General features: G+C 44.2%; 1 protein-coding gene across 1 annotated transcript in view; it reads right to left on the reverse strand.

Moving 5' to 3' along the window:
- NT5DC3 (5'-nucleotidase domain containing 3) overlaps window positions 1-9,034 on the reverse strand; it is a 67,878-nt gene extending 58,844 nt beyond the window's left edge. The window contains exon 1 of the mRNA XM_032299556.1: window positions 8,768-9,034. Coding sequence (XP_032155447.1) covers window positions 8,768-8,966 — 199 coding nt within the window. The 5' untranslated portion in view covers window positions 8,967-9,034. The remainder of the gene's footprint in view (window positions 1-8,767) is intronic.
- Window positions 9,035-14,884: the final 5,850 nt, after the last annotated feature.

Here is a 14,884-nt window from a genome sequence, read left to right on the forward strand (position 1 = left end):
TGTCCAATGCCTAGTCTCCCCTCCCAGCAGGCGCGACCAATAAGAGCCAACAAATGTTCCCAGGACAGTCAGACCTTCAGGGCTGGTCACCATTCTGGTTTCAGCTTCCTCCTTTTTTTTTTTTTTTTTTTTTTTTCTTTTGAGACAGAGTCTCTATCTGTTGCTCAGGCTGGAGTGCAGTGCTGTGATCTCGGCTCACTGCAACCTTCGCATCCTGGGCTCAAGACAATTCTCATGTCTCAGCCTCCCAAGTGGCTGGGATTACAGGCTCATGCCACCTGACTCAGCTAATTTTTGTATTTTTAGTAGAGACAGGGTTTCACCATGTTGCCCAGGCTGGTCTCAAACTCCTGGCCTCAAGTGACCTGCCCACCTCTGCCTCCCAAAGCTCTGGGATTACGGGCATGAGCCACCACACCTGGCCTCAGCTTCTTCTTCATTATTAGTTTTTGGGATTTCTCCAGTATCTCAGAGTTAAGTTATGACTTTAAGAGAAGGTCCTTTTTGTATTTTTTTTTTCAGCCTGTGGGTATTCTATGCAAAAAGGTTTTTAGACACTTTAGTCTACCAGACTGCTGAAAGCCAAAGTCCAAAAGAGCTCTTGAAGATTAGAGGATATCTGTTTCCACATGTCTTTAATAGTTGAATAAAGGATTGGTTTCCAAACCCATGTAAAAATACAGATTCCTGGGCCTTACCTCCATATTTTAGGAATCAGAATCTCCAGTGCTAGGGCCTCAGAATTTCCATTTTTAAACAAGCTTGCCAGGCAATTCCGACGTGCCACCCAGTTTGAGGACTGCTGAATTTTTTTTAATTTGACTTACCTTCAAAAGCTGGCAAAAAAAAAAAAAAAAATTATTTAATCTCCTTTTTGCATTTTTCCTACTCTTTTCTCTTCCTGTTGACCCTAACCAGAATTTACACCCTAATGAAAGAGGAAAATGAACTCTAGATTTCAAGTGGTAGATCAGCCAGCCACCTCCACGAAAATTACAGAAAATATCAGCAGCAAAATTCAGGCCAAAAAAATCATTATTCCAGACAGGCTTCTTGATCCAGCAGCAAATTTAAATCTAGAAAACAGTCCCCATGCTGAGCTCTGCCTCCATAAGAAACCCATCACAGCTCAATCCTTCAAACAAAAGGACTAAATGAGCACTGGGTCACCAGAAGACAGTAAGATACTCCTGGAATCCCCTGAAATTATATACAAAATAGTTTGTGTGTGTGTGTAATAGCGCAAATGTGTCTTTTTATAAAGACAAAACACAAAGCTTTCTCCAGATTCTCAGAGGGTCCTATGACTCCATTACTCTATGTCCCTGCTGCATAGAAAAGGCACATTTCTGATCGTACAATTAAGCATCCTTCAGTATTAACATATGTTCTTTTCAGGCATATCATTAGTACTTCCCAAGTATATTCTGCAGAACCTCAAAATAGAGTTATCACCTCAAAAAGGGGCCTCCACAGTCAAATTTACTTGGGAAGCACTAAACCTACTTCCCCGTCATTCATCTTGGAGATTCATTCGTTTTAAATGCTCTGACTCACTAGCTCTGAAAAGCCCAGCTATAAAGAAGCTTCTTTAACATGTATTTTCTACATCTCTTTAACCACATCTCTCAAAAGACTGTGAAACACAATCTGAGTAATATTGGTCTAATTTTAAAATTATCTCAAGAGTATCTTTAACCCAATGCAGTTCCTTGAGGAACTTATGCTTACTATTACTATTCACTGTATTTAATATTATATATAATTATGTAATGACTATCCTATGTCTTGTGCTTATTTTATACATGCTAAGCTTACACCATCGTGTAGACACAGTCCTCACTAAATACAGTACATAATTTTTGACTGATTAGTAAATGCTCTCCACCCAGAACTCTGAGTAAATCTTTCAACACCGTATAAAAGCTTCTAACTAATCCCTGTACTTCTTTCGACAACTTAATACAGTCTATAACCCCGGCCAAGTAGTCAAACATTCTAAGTAAAAACCAGGCTCCAAAATTAATTCTAATGAAAAAAAAAAAAAAAAATCCATGTGACTAACAAAATATAAAGACTGGAGCAAGCTCTTTTGGAGGAGTAGGAAGGCTTCCATTCCCTACCTAACAGGACTGGCCAAGTACCTGACAAGCACACCTGGAAGACCAGAGCTCGAGTTCAAAGGAGACACATACAACCTAAAGCACAACAGAAAAGAAGAGTCCACACACAAGTACATCCAGCCCTTTAATTATAATCACACAAAGATTTCTTAGAATTATTTTAGGTTGAGGATTCTCCACCTTGGCACTACCAACACTTGAGCCCAGATAATTCTTTGTTATAGGATATTGTCCCGTGCACTGTAGGATGTCAGGAGCAACCCTGGGCTCTAGAGGCCAGCAGCACCCTCTCCCCCAGCTGTGACAAACAAAAAGGTCACCAGGTGCTGCTAAACATCCCTCTGGGACAAAACTGCCCCCTCCAACTCCCACTGAGAACCACTGCTCCAGGGGGAGATGGCAGCAGCTAACATTGTTGCTAAAGGTTTAAACCAGAATTTCTTTTCCTAAAAATATAAAGAACCTTTATTTGAGCTGAGTTTGAAACAGGATGCAAAAACATTCACAATTCCAAAATCCCAAGTTACAAAAGGAAAACATTCCAATTGAGGGTCATTCTACAAAGTCCGTAACCAGTAATCCTCAAAACTGTCAAGGTCATCAAAACCAGGGGAAAGTCTGAGAAACTGTTACAGGCTAAAGAAGCCCAACAGACATGACAACTAAATGTAGTGTGCTATCCTGGATGGCATCCCAGAAGAAAAAAAAGGAGAGTAGGTAAATACTAAGGAAATCTGAGTGAACTATGAATAATGTATCAGTATCAGTTCATTAATTGGGACAAATATAGTAATATGAGAGATTAATAAGAGAAATGGATGTAGGGCTTATAGAAACTATGTAATTTTTCGGTCAATCTAAAGCTGATCAAAAAATAAAGATTCTTTTTAAAAAATTTTTTAATTAAAATGACAAGAAGGACGGGAGAGAGGGTAAAACAAAGCTTTAAAAAGCATCCTTTCCCTGTGCAGACTTCACTCTGGGAGCCCTTCAAAGGGAAGACATCTGAATAGATTGTTTGCATAAAGGAAAGAGATCAAATGGCCAGAAAGAAAGTGGGAAAACAAAATTATTGTCTTCTTGCAACTGGGGGTGGGGAGATCCATATGTTTTAAATGAATTATCAGGATTTCTTCTGACTGTGCCTTCCTACAAGACACAGCCCCCAAGGGTCAGTTTCTGAGATGCATTTCTGGCATCCCTGAGCCCCTGGGCCTCACTGCTTAGCTCACCAGAGGTAGACTGTCAGTCATCTGTTTACCAGAATCCCCATGCAACACTGGTCCCCTGCTCCACACAGGCAGTAACTCAGCCACTGTGGACGCCTCCCTGTCAGACTCATCCAACTGTGAACCAGCAGCCTTCAAACCCACTGCTGGGTGCTTAATATGCTTGTTGGATGAGCTCAAGCTGGGCACATACATTCACACAGACTTTAGAGGAGAAAAGGAACCGTGCAGTCCTGGACAAGACAAAGAAGAAAAAGCATCTTGAACACCCCCACATTCTCAGGGGTAACAGGGACCACATGCGTCTGTGCTGCAGGCATGAAGAGGAGATAGCGTCCACCAAATCCTGTAGCTCTAACCCTTGAATACTTTTAACACTTAAAAAGGCTTAGATATTATTTAGTGCAGTGGCCTCATTTTACTGAGACAAACCAAAGCCAGGAAGGATTAGGTGACTTGCTCAAGGCCACAAAGCTAGTTATGGCACTGCCCTAATCACAAGGAGACCCAGACATTAGAGCTAAATATCCCACCTCCACCTCTTACTGATGGTTGTTTAATAATTAATAATGATAGCTAGCAACTACTGCGCTTCTGTTGGATACCAAGCAGACACTAAAAATCTCCACATTAATCCCATATTGCAATGGAGAAAACTAAGATCAGAGAGGAAAGTAACATGTCTGTCATGTTACTGTCACACACCAAAGCCCAAACTCTGGTCCCATAACATATTAGTCTATTTTCACACTGCTGACAAAGACATACCTGAGACTGGGAAGAAAGAGGTTTAATTGAACTTACAGTTCCACATGGCTAGGGAGGCCTCAGAATCATGGTGGGAGGTGAAAGACACTTCTTACATGGCGGCAGCAAGAGAAAAGTGAAGAAGCAAAAGCAGAAACCCCTGAGAAACCTATCACATCTCGTGAGACTTATTCACTATCATGAGAATAGCATGGGAAAGACCAGCCCCCATAATTCAATTACACCACCCACGCCTGCCCCCCACCCTCTCACACAGCATGTGGGAATTCTGGGACATGCAATTCAAGTTGAGATTTGGGTGGGGACAGAGAGAAACCATATCATTCTGCCCCTGGCCCCTGCAAATCACATGTCCTCACATTTCAAAACTAATCATGCCTTCCCATCAAAAGCAAGCTAGTTACTTCCTAGATACAATGAGGGTACAGGTATTGGGTAAATACAGCCATACCAAATGGGAGAAATTCGCCAAAACAAAGGGGCTACGGGCCCTATGCATGTCCGAAATCCAGCCAGGCAGTCAAATTTTAAAGCTCCAAAATTATCTCCTTTGACTCCAGGTCTCACATCCAGGTCATGCTGATGCAAAAGGTGGGTTCCCATGGTCTTGAGCAGCTTCACCCCTATGTCTTCGCAGGGTACCGCCTCCATCTCAGCTGCTTTCATGGGCTGGCATTGTGTCTGTGGCTTCTCCAGGTGCACAGTGCAAGCTGTCGGTGGATCTACCTACCACTCTGGGGTCTGGAGGACAGTGACCCTCTTCTCACAATTCCACTAGGTGGTGCCCCGGCTGGGACTCTGAGTGGGGACTCCCACCCCCCATTTCCCTTCCACAATGCCCTTGCAGAGGTTCTCCATGAGAGCTCCACCCCTGCAGTAAACTTCTGCCTGGGCATCCACGTGTTTCCATACATCTTTTGAAATCTAGACAGGTTCCGAAACCTCAATTCTTGACTTTTGTGAACCCACAGGCTCAACACCACATGGAAGCTGCCAAGACTTGGGGCTTCCACCCTCTGAAGCCACAGCCCAAGCTCTACATCAGCCCCTTTCAGCCACAGTTGGAGCAGCTAGGACACAGGGTACCAAGTCCCCAGGCTGCACACCGCATGGGGACCCTGGGCCTGGCCCACTAAGCCACTTTTCCCTCCTGGGCTTCCAGGCATATAATGGGAGAGAGTGCTATAAAGGTCTCTGACATGGGCTGGAGACATTTTCCCCACAGTCTTGGGAGTTAACATTAGACTCCTTGCTACTTATGCAAATTTCTGCAGGTCACTTGCATTTCCCTTAAAAAATGGGTTTTTCTTTTCTACTGCAGTGTCAGGCTGCAAATTTTCTGAACTTTTATGCTGTTCCCCTTTTAAAATTGAATGCCTTTAACAGCACCCAAGTCACCTCTTAAATGCTTTGCTGCTTAGAAATTTCTTCTACTGGATATGCTGAATCATCTCTCTCAAGTTCAAAGTTCCACAAATCTCTTTGCTAAAACATAACAAAAGTCACCTTTGCTCTAGTTCCCAACAAGTTCCTCATCTCCATCTGAGACCACCTCAGCCTGGGCCTTATTGTTCATATCACTTTCAGCATTTTTGTCAAAGCCATTCAACAAGTCTGTAGGAGGTTCCAAACTTTCCCACTTTTTCCTATCTTCTTTTGAGCCCTCAAACTGTTCCAACCTCTGCTGGTTACCCAGTTTGAAAGTCACTTCCACATTTTCAGGTATCTTCTCAGCAGCACCCCACTTTACTGGTACCAATTTACCATATTAGTCCATTTTCATGCTGCTGGTAAAGACATACCCGAGACTGGAAAGAAAAAGAGGTTTACTTGACTTACAGTTCCACATGGCTGGGGAGGCCTCAGAATCAAGGCAGGAGGTGAAAGACACTTCTTACATGGCAGCAGCAAGAAAAAAATGAGGGAGAAGCAAAAGCAGAAACCCCTGATAAACCCATCAGATCTCATGAGACATATTTACTATCACGAGAATAGCATGGGAAAGACCGGCCCCCATAATTCAATTACCTTTCCCTAGGCCCCTCACACAATGTGGAATTCTGGGAGATATAATTCAAGTTGAGATTTTGGTGGGGACACAGCCACAACATATCACATTGGTGATCTTCCCCCATCCCATGCTTCAGCTGTCTCATGCCTCACATGGATGGACTCATCCATTCCTCATCCAAATCCTATGATGCTGGTGCTACCTGCAGCCCCATTATACAGGCGAAAAAACTCAAGCCTAGTGACCTCCCCAGCTCTCAAAGGCAGCAAGTAACAAACCTTATCCATAAGTCAGGATGGCAATTTGACCCAGCAATTATACTCTTGGGCATTTAGAGAAATGAAAATACATGTTCACACAAAAACCTGTACACAAATGTTTACAACATCTTTATTTGTAATAGCTAAAGACTGGGAGCAACACAAATGTCCTCTGAACTATGAGTAAATGGTCCAACGTAATCTGTAGTCAAACAAATGGTTAAGCTGTGGTACGTGCATATAATGAAGTAAGGGCAAAAAGGAATGCACTATTGATAATACACATAACACTGGATAAAACTCCAGGAAATTATACTTGATGAAAAAAACCAACTCCAAAAGGTTACATACTGTATGATTCCATCAACGTAACATTTTTGAAATGACAAAATTCTAGAAATGGAGAACAGACAGTGCTCCAGGGACTGGGGACAGGGGAGAGTATGATAGGGGGAGGTGGCGGGGCTATAAAGACAGAATGAGGGATCCTTGTGAGGAACTGTTCAGTCCCTTGACTGTGGTGGGTGATACATAAGCCTATATGTGAGAAAACTGTACAGAACTGCATCCATGCTCTCATGCATGTGCACACACACAGTACAAATAAAATGAGGAAACTCTGAGCTGTGACCTCTATCAATATATACTGCTGTGATAAGGTACTATTGTTTTGCAAAATGTTACCAGTGGGAGAAACTGGATAAAGGGTATGTATGCAGGATCTCCCTTTATTACTCCTTTTTGGTTTATTTTTTAGACAAGGTCTGGCTCTGTCGCCCAGGCCATAGTAGTGTTGCAATCTCGGCTCACTGAAGTCTCTACCTTCCAGGCTCAAGTGATCCTCCCCACCTCAGCCTCCCAAGTAGCTAGGACCACAGGTGTGCACTACCACGCCCTGCTAAATTTTGCATTTTTTTTGTAGAGACTGGGTTTCCCTTTGTTGCCCAGGCTTATCCTGGGCTCAAGAGATCTGCCTGCCTCAGCCTCCCAAAGTGTTGGAATTACAGGCGTGAGCCACCATGCCTGGCCCCTGTATTAATTTTTAAACTGCATGTAAATACGCAATTATCTCAATAAGAATTACAAGTTAAAAAAAATCTCGCCTGCCCAAAAGCTGGGTTAGGTAACCTTCTGTATTTCTTTCATCTCTTAAGACCTGCAAAATTTCCAATGCCTCCAAAGCCAGTCTTCTTTCCACCAGGCCACACAACAGCTTCAAAAGCCAAAGCAAAATTAACGCTTGGCAAAGGGAAACTAAGAAAATAAGCCATGATTTCATAGAATTCGGCATCGCTAGTCATTTTACGTTTCCTCTGAAAATTACTCCAATTTGCTTTTATTTCATTAAACTGACTTCTGGCCAAAAAAATGGAAAATCTGATCCTATAAAACGTTCTTGCTCACCAAATAATCTCTCCCCATCTCTATGTGTCACCTCCAACAAGAAGTAACCATATACAAATTTCGGTTCTGAATCCTCCTTGTAAGCAGCAGCGCCAATGGATTATTGGTTCCCAAATGGTAAACGGAGCACAGGAAACAGGACAGTGGCTTAGGAGCTGAGACAAACTAAATCCCGGCGTCACCTTGGCTAGGTTACTTAAACCTGATTCTCGCCTTTCCCATCCACAGAATGGGGATGTGGCCCCACCTCCTTCGTAGACTATTAGAACACTTTAGAGATTATCTACGTGCCTGGCACTATTAGTTCATTAGCAACAACTGAGCCAAGCTCATTTTATGTGCACCTGGCCCCGAAGTCCTCATTCACCGCCTTAGAGTCCCCTCCTCACCGAGGTTAATGGTTAGCCCAGAACCTTCCCCACCTGCACCTCTCCTCTTTCAAACACCGCACAGCTCATCTCATCTCATCTCATCTCATCCCACCTCACCTCCCCCCGCCAAAAGGAAAACAGACGAGGCTCCGGATCGGCCACCTGCGCAGCAGCCCCGCTCCAGGGCATCTCTGCGCCCGATAGACTCCGCTGTTACTATTATTACTGTTGATGAATAACCACCTAACGGTGCGTGGGAGGGGCCGACTCCCCAGGGAGGTCTGCGGAACCCCAGCCCCGGGCAGCCCAAAGCCTCTCAGAGGCAGATTTCGGGCTAACAAGCCCAAGTACGTATACAACAGCTTTCCCGACAGGGCACAGACACGAGTTGTGAAGTTTCTAGAGTGCATTTTTCCGCGTTTCCCTGAGTCGCTCGGCAGGGGCGATGCTGCCAGCGGCTGGGGGTGTGGGCACCGGGGGCTGCGACTGGAGGGCCCCGGAAGTCCGCTGCGGGGCGGATCTGAGTCCTAGGGCGCCCACCTCCCAGCTGGGCCTGCAGGAGGGGCCCCAGGCACCGGGGCGGGGTCGCCGCCTCACTCACCGTCTGTGCTTCTCTTCGCCTCCCGGTAGCGCTCCCACAGGTAGCCCTTCATGTCCGGGGCGGTCCCGGGTGCGGTGCACAAGGGCCGAGCGGGGCCCGCACACGGCCTCCCTCGGGCCGCGGTTCCGCAGCCGCCCCGGAGAGCCGCCGCCGCCCTCGCTCTGGCCCCGCGGGCCACCGCCGCCGCTGCCATGGTCATGCCTGCTGCCCGCTGCCGCCACCGCCGCTCCGCGAGTGCTGCCGCCGGGCCCAAGCTCTGCCCGCGCTCTGCCCCACAGGCGGGCGGCTCCTGCGTCGGAACACGTGGCGGCGTGGGCCGGCCCTCCGGCCGCTGCGGGGCGGGAAGGGGGCGGGGTCGGGGGCGGGGCATGCCCAGGGCGGAGTCGCGGGGTGGGCGGGGTCCGGAGCGGTGGCGGGGCGGGGCGGGGCTGGGGGCCTCAAGCCCAGCCTGCTGCGGTCAATTCCAGGGTGGCACGGCGGTGGCCGTGTGGTGGCGCGTAGACCACAGGGATGAAATGACCAGATACGACCCCGGCGCCGCCAGCCCAGCTCCGCCGCACCTTCCTCCTGCCTTCTGGGGTTGACCCCAGCTCTGGCCGCACGGACAGGGCTCCTCCCATGCCAGTTGCTCTGGCCCAGGCCCCAGAAGGTGACCTCTCTCCGCATTAATGGCCTCTGCAGTCTGAACCTCCCCTGGATCGTGGGGCCGGTCTGGGACGTCCCCGACCCCCAGCTTAGAGCTATACAGGACCGCCCGTGAGTTGGTGGCTGGGCCGAGGCTCCACTCGTGGTCTGATGTTGGCTGGAGGATCCCAGCCCCTTAAGACCTCAGTAAGTTTGAAGGGCACTCCCGTTACACAGCCTGGAAGGCCAATACCCCGCCCTAAATTTCCACCTGGCGACAGAGGTCCTCGGGACACGGTCACCCAGCTCCTGCGCCTGCCCAAGCTAAGGGCTTAGTGCACAGGTCTTCCCTCAAACCTGCTAGGCTGCACCCATCCTGCGCCTGTGGTTCCACAAAAGCCAAATGAACAGCATCCCTACCTGACGGCAATTCTGTGTGGACAGAGTCAGACACAGCTTCTGCAGGAAGACTGATGTGGCAGAGCCAGAACCCTGCTGAGAATCGCTGGACAGCAAGGGCTTCCCAAGCTGTCCTGTGGTTACTTAATTTTGAGCAGGTGGAGTAGTGGGAATAGCCCTTAAGGCTGGCACTCTGCCAAGGAGACAATACTGCCTTGTGTGAAATGATTGGAGCACAGTTTAAGACAAACAACCCAAGGCATTAGTGTATGCTCCAGTTGTGGGATGGAGGGGTCTGGAGGTGTTTCATGGAAAAAGGTGGCATCTGGGTTAAACTACCATTTATTGAAGGCTTGCTGTGTGCAGTATCTCATGCAATCCTCTCGGTAATTCTGAAAAGCAGACACCATAATTTCTCCAATTTTACAATATAGTCATCCTTCTGTACATGCGGGGAATTGGTTCCAGAACACCTGCCCCACGCATACACAGCAAAATCTGCAGATGCTCAAGTCCTTTATATAAAATGGCTACTATTTGCATACACACATACTTCTATATATTTTAAACCATCTTGCTTACTTTAAAAAAAAAAAAAAAACAGGGTCTTGCTCTGTCACCCATGCTGGAGTGCAGTGGTATGATCACAGTGCACTGCAGCCTCCACCTCCTGTGCTTAAGCGATCCTCCCACCTCAGCCTCCTGAGTAGCTGATACTACTATGGGTGTGAAGTACAATGACTGACTAATTTTTGTATTTTTTGTAGAGACAGGAGTCTCGCCATGTTCCCCAGGCTGATCTCAAACTCCTGGACTCAAGCAATCTGCCCACCTCGGCTGCCCAAAGTGCTGGGATTACAGGCATGAGTCATTGCACCAGGCCTCAATTACTTTTCATACCCAATACAACGTAAATGCTCTGTAAATAGTTGTGATACTGTATTTTCTATTTGTATTACTTTTCATTGTTGATTTTTTTTCTAATATTTTTATCCATGGTTGCTTGAATCCACAAATGCAAACCTGCAGGTACAGAGGGATGACAGTAATGAAACTGAGGCCAAGAAAGATGAAATAACTTTCCTAAAACCACACAACTGAACCCATTCTTCCATGTGGCTTCCTAACATAGAGTATGTAGGATTTAGGTGGGTGATAGGGAAGAAAGTAGCCAATAAGTAATCTCTAACAGTTAATGGTTAATGTTTTACAAATCACTGATAAGGTGAGACAATAAAATGTTTAAAACAGATAAAATATCAAATACATGGGCTCTGGTACTTTCAACTTACATTATGGTTTTAGTTTTATTCCAAATTACACATTTTTAAATTTCTGTTTCATAAAAAGGTTTGATGATAGTAATTGTAAATTTTGTTCACATGAAAAATTAATTTATAAATTCAAAATGGATAAACTATAACAATACAAAAATAATACAATTAGAATTTTAATAACATTGCTTCTGTATATTTTTGGATATGGAACACTATGAGGTCAACATTGCTCTATTTACCATAGAAATGTGAATCACCTAAAAATTCTTCTTCTTAGGTAAAATTAGTTACAATGTTTAAGTGCCTAAATAATCATATTTCCAGACCTTGATTATTATCACTCTTGTGTGTTTTAGAAGAAAATATTCAATAAAAGAATTCTAATTAAAGACAAGTAGAAAAAACAGATGTCAAGAAGCCCATGATAAATTTTTATTATTTATTAATATCATTTGAGCTCTTCAACAATTTTGTTTCAACATGAGATCTTCTCTGCAAAAAAGACTTCTGAGACATCAAAATTTAATCTGGGCTATGAAAAAGCCACTTTTCTGATATGAGCTCAGATATGGATTCCCAAGGGTTTTTTGTGCTAAGAGGCCACAGCAGGGACAGCAGTCAATGGTGGTGATTTCACCTTCTCCACTCTCACTTTTACCTAACAAAATTCTTTGCCTTGAAAGCTTTACTAAACCATTCATTTTACCCAAAGATAAAATGTTAGAGGAATAGTCTTTCTTTGGTGCCTCCTTTCCTGAGCCATTCCATATTTCAGCATTATTTTGTGTCTTCCGTTGTATCTTTTCCTTAGCAGATTTGCAAATGATGTGTTTCTGTTTCCCTTTTCCAGAAGCACATTTTGAGTTATCTGAAATTGTCTGAGGAGCTAAGTCTGTTTTTTAGCCCTGTATAAGTTATCTGCGTTTGTGTACTTTGCAAAGCTCACTGTATTAGAACTCTGAGCACTGTGATAGCTTAATTTAAGCAAGTGCTCCCATAATGAGAAGCCATTCCTAGAACCCAAAGAATGTGACTGGCTCATACCTTGAGGCCAACATCTCCGGCTCCAGATCCACTCAATTTCTCTCAGAAGGCTGCAAAAGATAAAAATTTGACAAGATCACATATATATATATATATATATATATATATATATATAACATGAATAACCAGAAGCATATTTCTGTTTGGAACATGAAACAGAAACTCACTGCAGGATTCCATGGATTGATGAATGAGAAGATCCCAGGTGAATCACCCTTAAATCAAGTGATCTGTACAAGTAGTCTACTGCCTCAATCATGACGTGATGACAAGAGTCAGTTGCCAATAACTGACCTGCCAGATATTTGAAAATAAGAATATTAGACTTTTTATTACTCATAATTCAGACATTTAAAAGAGAAGGATAAGAAACATTTATAAAAGGTGGCATTGGAACATGACTTATTTGTAATATTCAGCCAAAAAATATTTAACTGAGTCTAATCATAAAGAAACAATCAGGCTGTGGACAGTGGCTCATGCCTGTAATCCCAGCACTTTGGAAGGCTGAGGCAGGTAGATTACTTGAGCCCAGGAGTTTAAGACCAACCTGGGCAACATGGCAAACCCCCATCTCTACAAAAAAATACAAAAATTAGCTGGGCGTGGTGGCGCATGCCTATAGTCTTAGCTATTTAGGAGACTGAGGTGGGAGGATTGCTTGAAACCAGGAGGCAGAAGTTGCAGTGAGCTGAGACTGCACCACTGCACTCCAGCCTGGGTGACAGACTGAGACCCTGTCTCAAAAAAATAGAAAGAATCAGACACATACAAATTGAAGGACATTGGGATAGGGATGGGAGGGTGAAACCTGACTTCAACTCTTCAAAATGTCAATGTCATAAAGACAAAACAAATGTACTTAATTCTAGACTAAAAGAGACAAATGCCAATACAAGATCCTCAATAGGATTCTGGATCTAAAAGTTAACAGCTATAGAGAACATTACTAGATACCTGAGGAAATTTGAATATGGACTATAATTAGATAATAGTCTTAGGTAATAAATTTCCTGCATTTGATTATTGTGGCTGTATAATCAGTGAGTACAAGGAGAACGTCCTTGTACTCCAAAGACATATGCTGAGGTACAGTATTTAGATACAAAAATATCATGTTTGCAACTAACTTTCAAATGATTCAGAAGAAAATGTATGCATGTATGTGTCTTTTGCTTGCACATGAAAGAGAGAACAGAAACGTGGTAAAATGTTAACAATTGGTAGCCAGGTGCAGTGGGTGGCTCATGCCTATAATCCCAGCACCCTGGGAGGCTGAGGAGGTAGAATTGCTTGAGCTCGGGAGTTTGAGTCCAGCCTGGGCAACATAGTGAGACCCCGTCTCTATAAAAAATAATAATAACAATTATTTAAAATTTGATGAAAATAGGTGAAGGTTATATGGTCATCCACTATACTATTCTTGAAATTTCTCTGTAGGTTTGAAATTTTTCAAAATAAAAAAATCGAGAAAAATTGTTTCCAACTGCCACAGTCAATAATTGAATTCTCCGCCGAGCACAGCAGCTCACGCCTGTAATCCCAGCACTTTGGGAAGCAGAGGCGGGCAGAGCACTTGAGGTCAGGGGTCCGAGACCAGCCTGGCCAACATGGCAAAACCCCATCTCTACTAAAAACACAAAGACTAGCCACGTGTGGTGGCATGCACCTGTAATCCCAGCTACTCAGGAGGCTAAGGCAGAAGAATCGCTTGAATCCAGGAGGCGGAGGTTGCAGTGAGCTAAGATCATGCCACTGCACTCAAGCCTGGGCAACAGAGTGAGACTCCATCTCAATAATAATAATAATAATAATTCAATTCTCTAAAATTTGTTAAAATAAAAACAATCCATTTTACAATCTAACTTGCAGATGGTATTTATTTACTCATTTTACCCATTTACAAGGCTGCTTTTAAGGGGCTGAACTTATACCATTGCTTATAAACATAACGTAAGGCTGGTATGTGTAAGGCACTGACCTAGAAATGTGACAGAGACTGCTCCCTATGTAATGGCTAAAAACACTGACAGATAACCCAGTGTTCCTGTGTTAACAACAATAACAGCAAATGTATATAATTACCATCTGTCAAGACTATGTAATCTTATAAAGTATAAACTATCATCACCTGTCCGCCTGGTTCAAAAACGAAAAGGTATCAAACTATAAAGTGAAAAGTGTCTTTCCCTTCTCTATCCCCATCTGTGCAGTCTTCTAAAATGGAACCACTGACGTTAGTTTCGAATGTGTCCTTCCAGAGAATTTTTAGTTCATGTTTCATTTTACTTGTCTTTTAAAGATGAGCGTGCTGAAAGAGGTTAAAGAACTTGCTCTAGTTCATGGAAGAACAGTCCTGAGTCGGCCTCATCCCCAAGTCCACGCCCTGCACTGCTACACTAGGCTGCCTCTTCCCCATTCTGGATTGTGCTTCTGAATATCAGCCGTGGCTTCTGCTTGTAGAGGTGTTCTCTCTCTGTGGCTGTGCTTCATGGATCACACCCTGTGTCACATTTCCTGCAGCTTTCTTTTAAATCCCGTAGAGAATTTCAGCTGCTGTCTCTGCTTAGCGATCTGTGACTATGTTTCTTCTTTTTGAATTATTTTCATGACTCCCTGTGATGTTCCCAGGTGCCTCAATCTGGCTCAGCAGAAGACACTAGTGAATTATCCTGTTCTTGACGACCAAGTTGCATTGGCCTTAAAAGGAAAAGTAGAGAAAAATAGAAACTGGATGTGTCATGTGGTGGCAAACACAGAACCCATTCTCAGA

Source organism: Sapajus apella, unplaced genomic scaffold, assembly GCF_009761245.1.
Source record: "Sapajus apella isolate SASKATOON/1434 unplaced genomic scaffold, GSC_monkey_1.0 scaffold2, whole genome shotgun sequence".
NCBI lineage: Eukaryota > Metazoa > Chordata > Mammalia > Primates > Cebidae > Sapajus > Sapajus apella.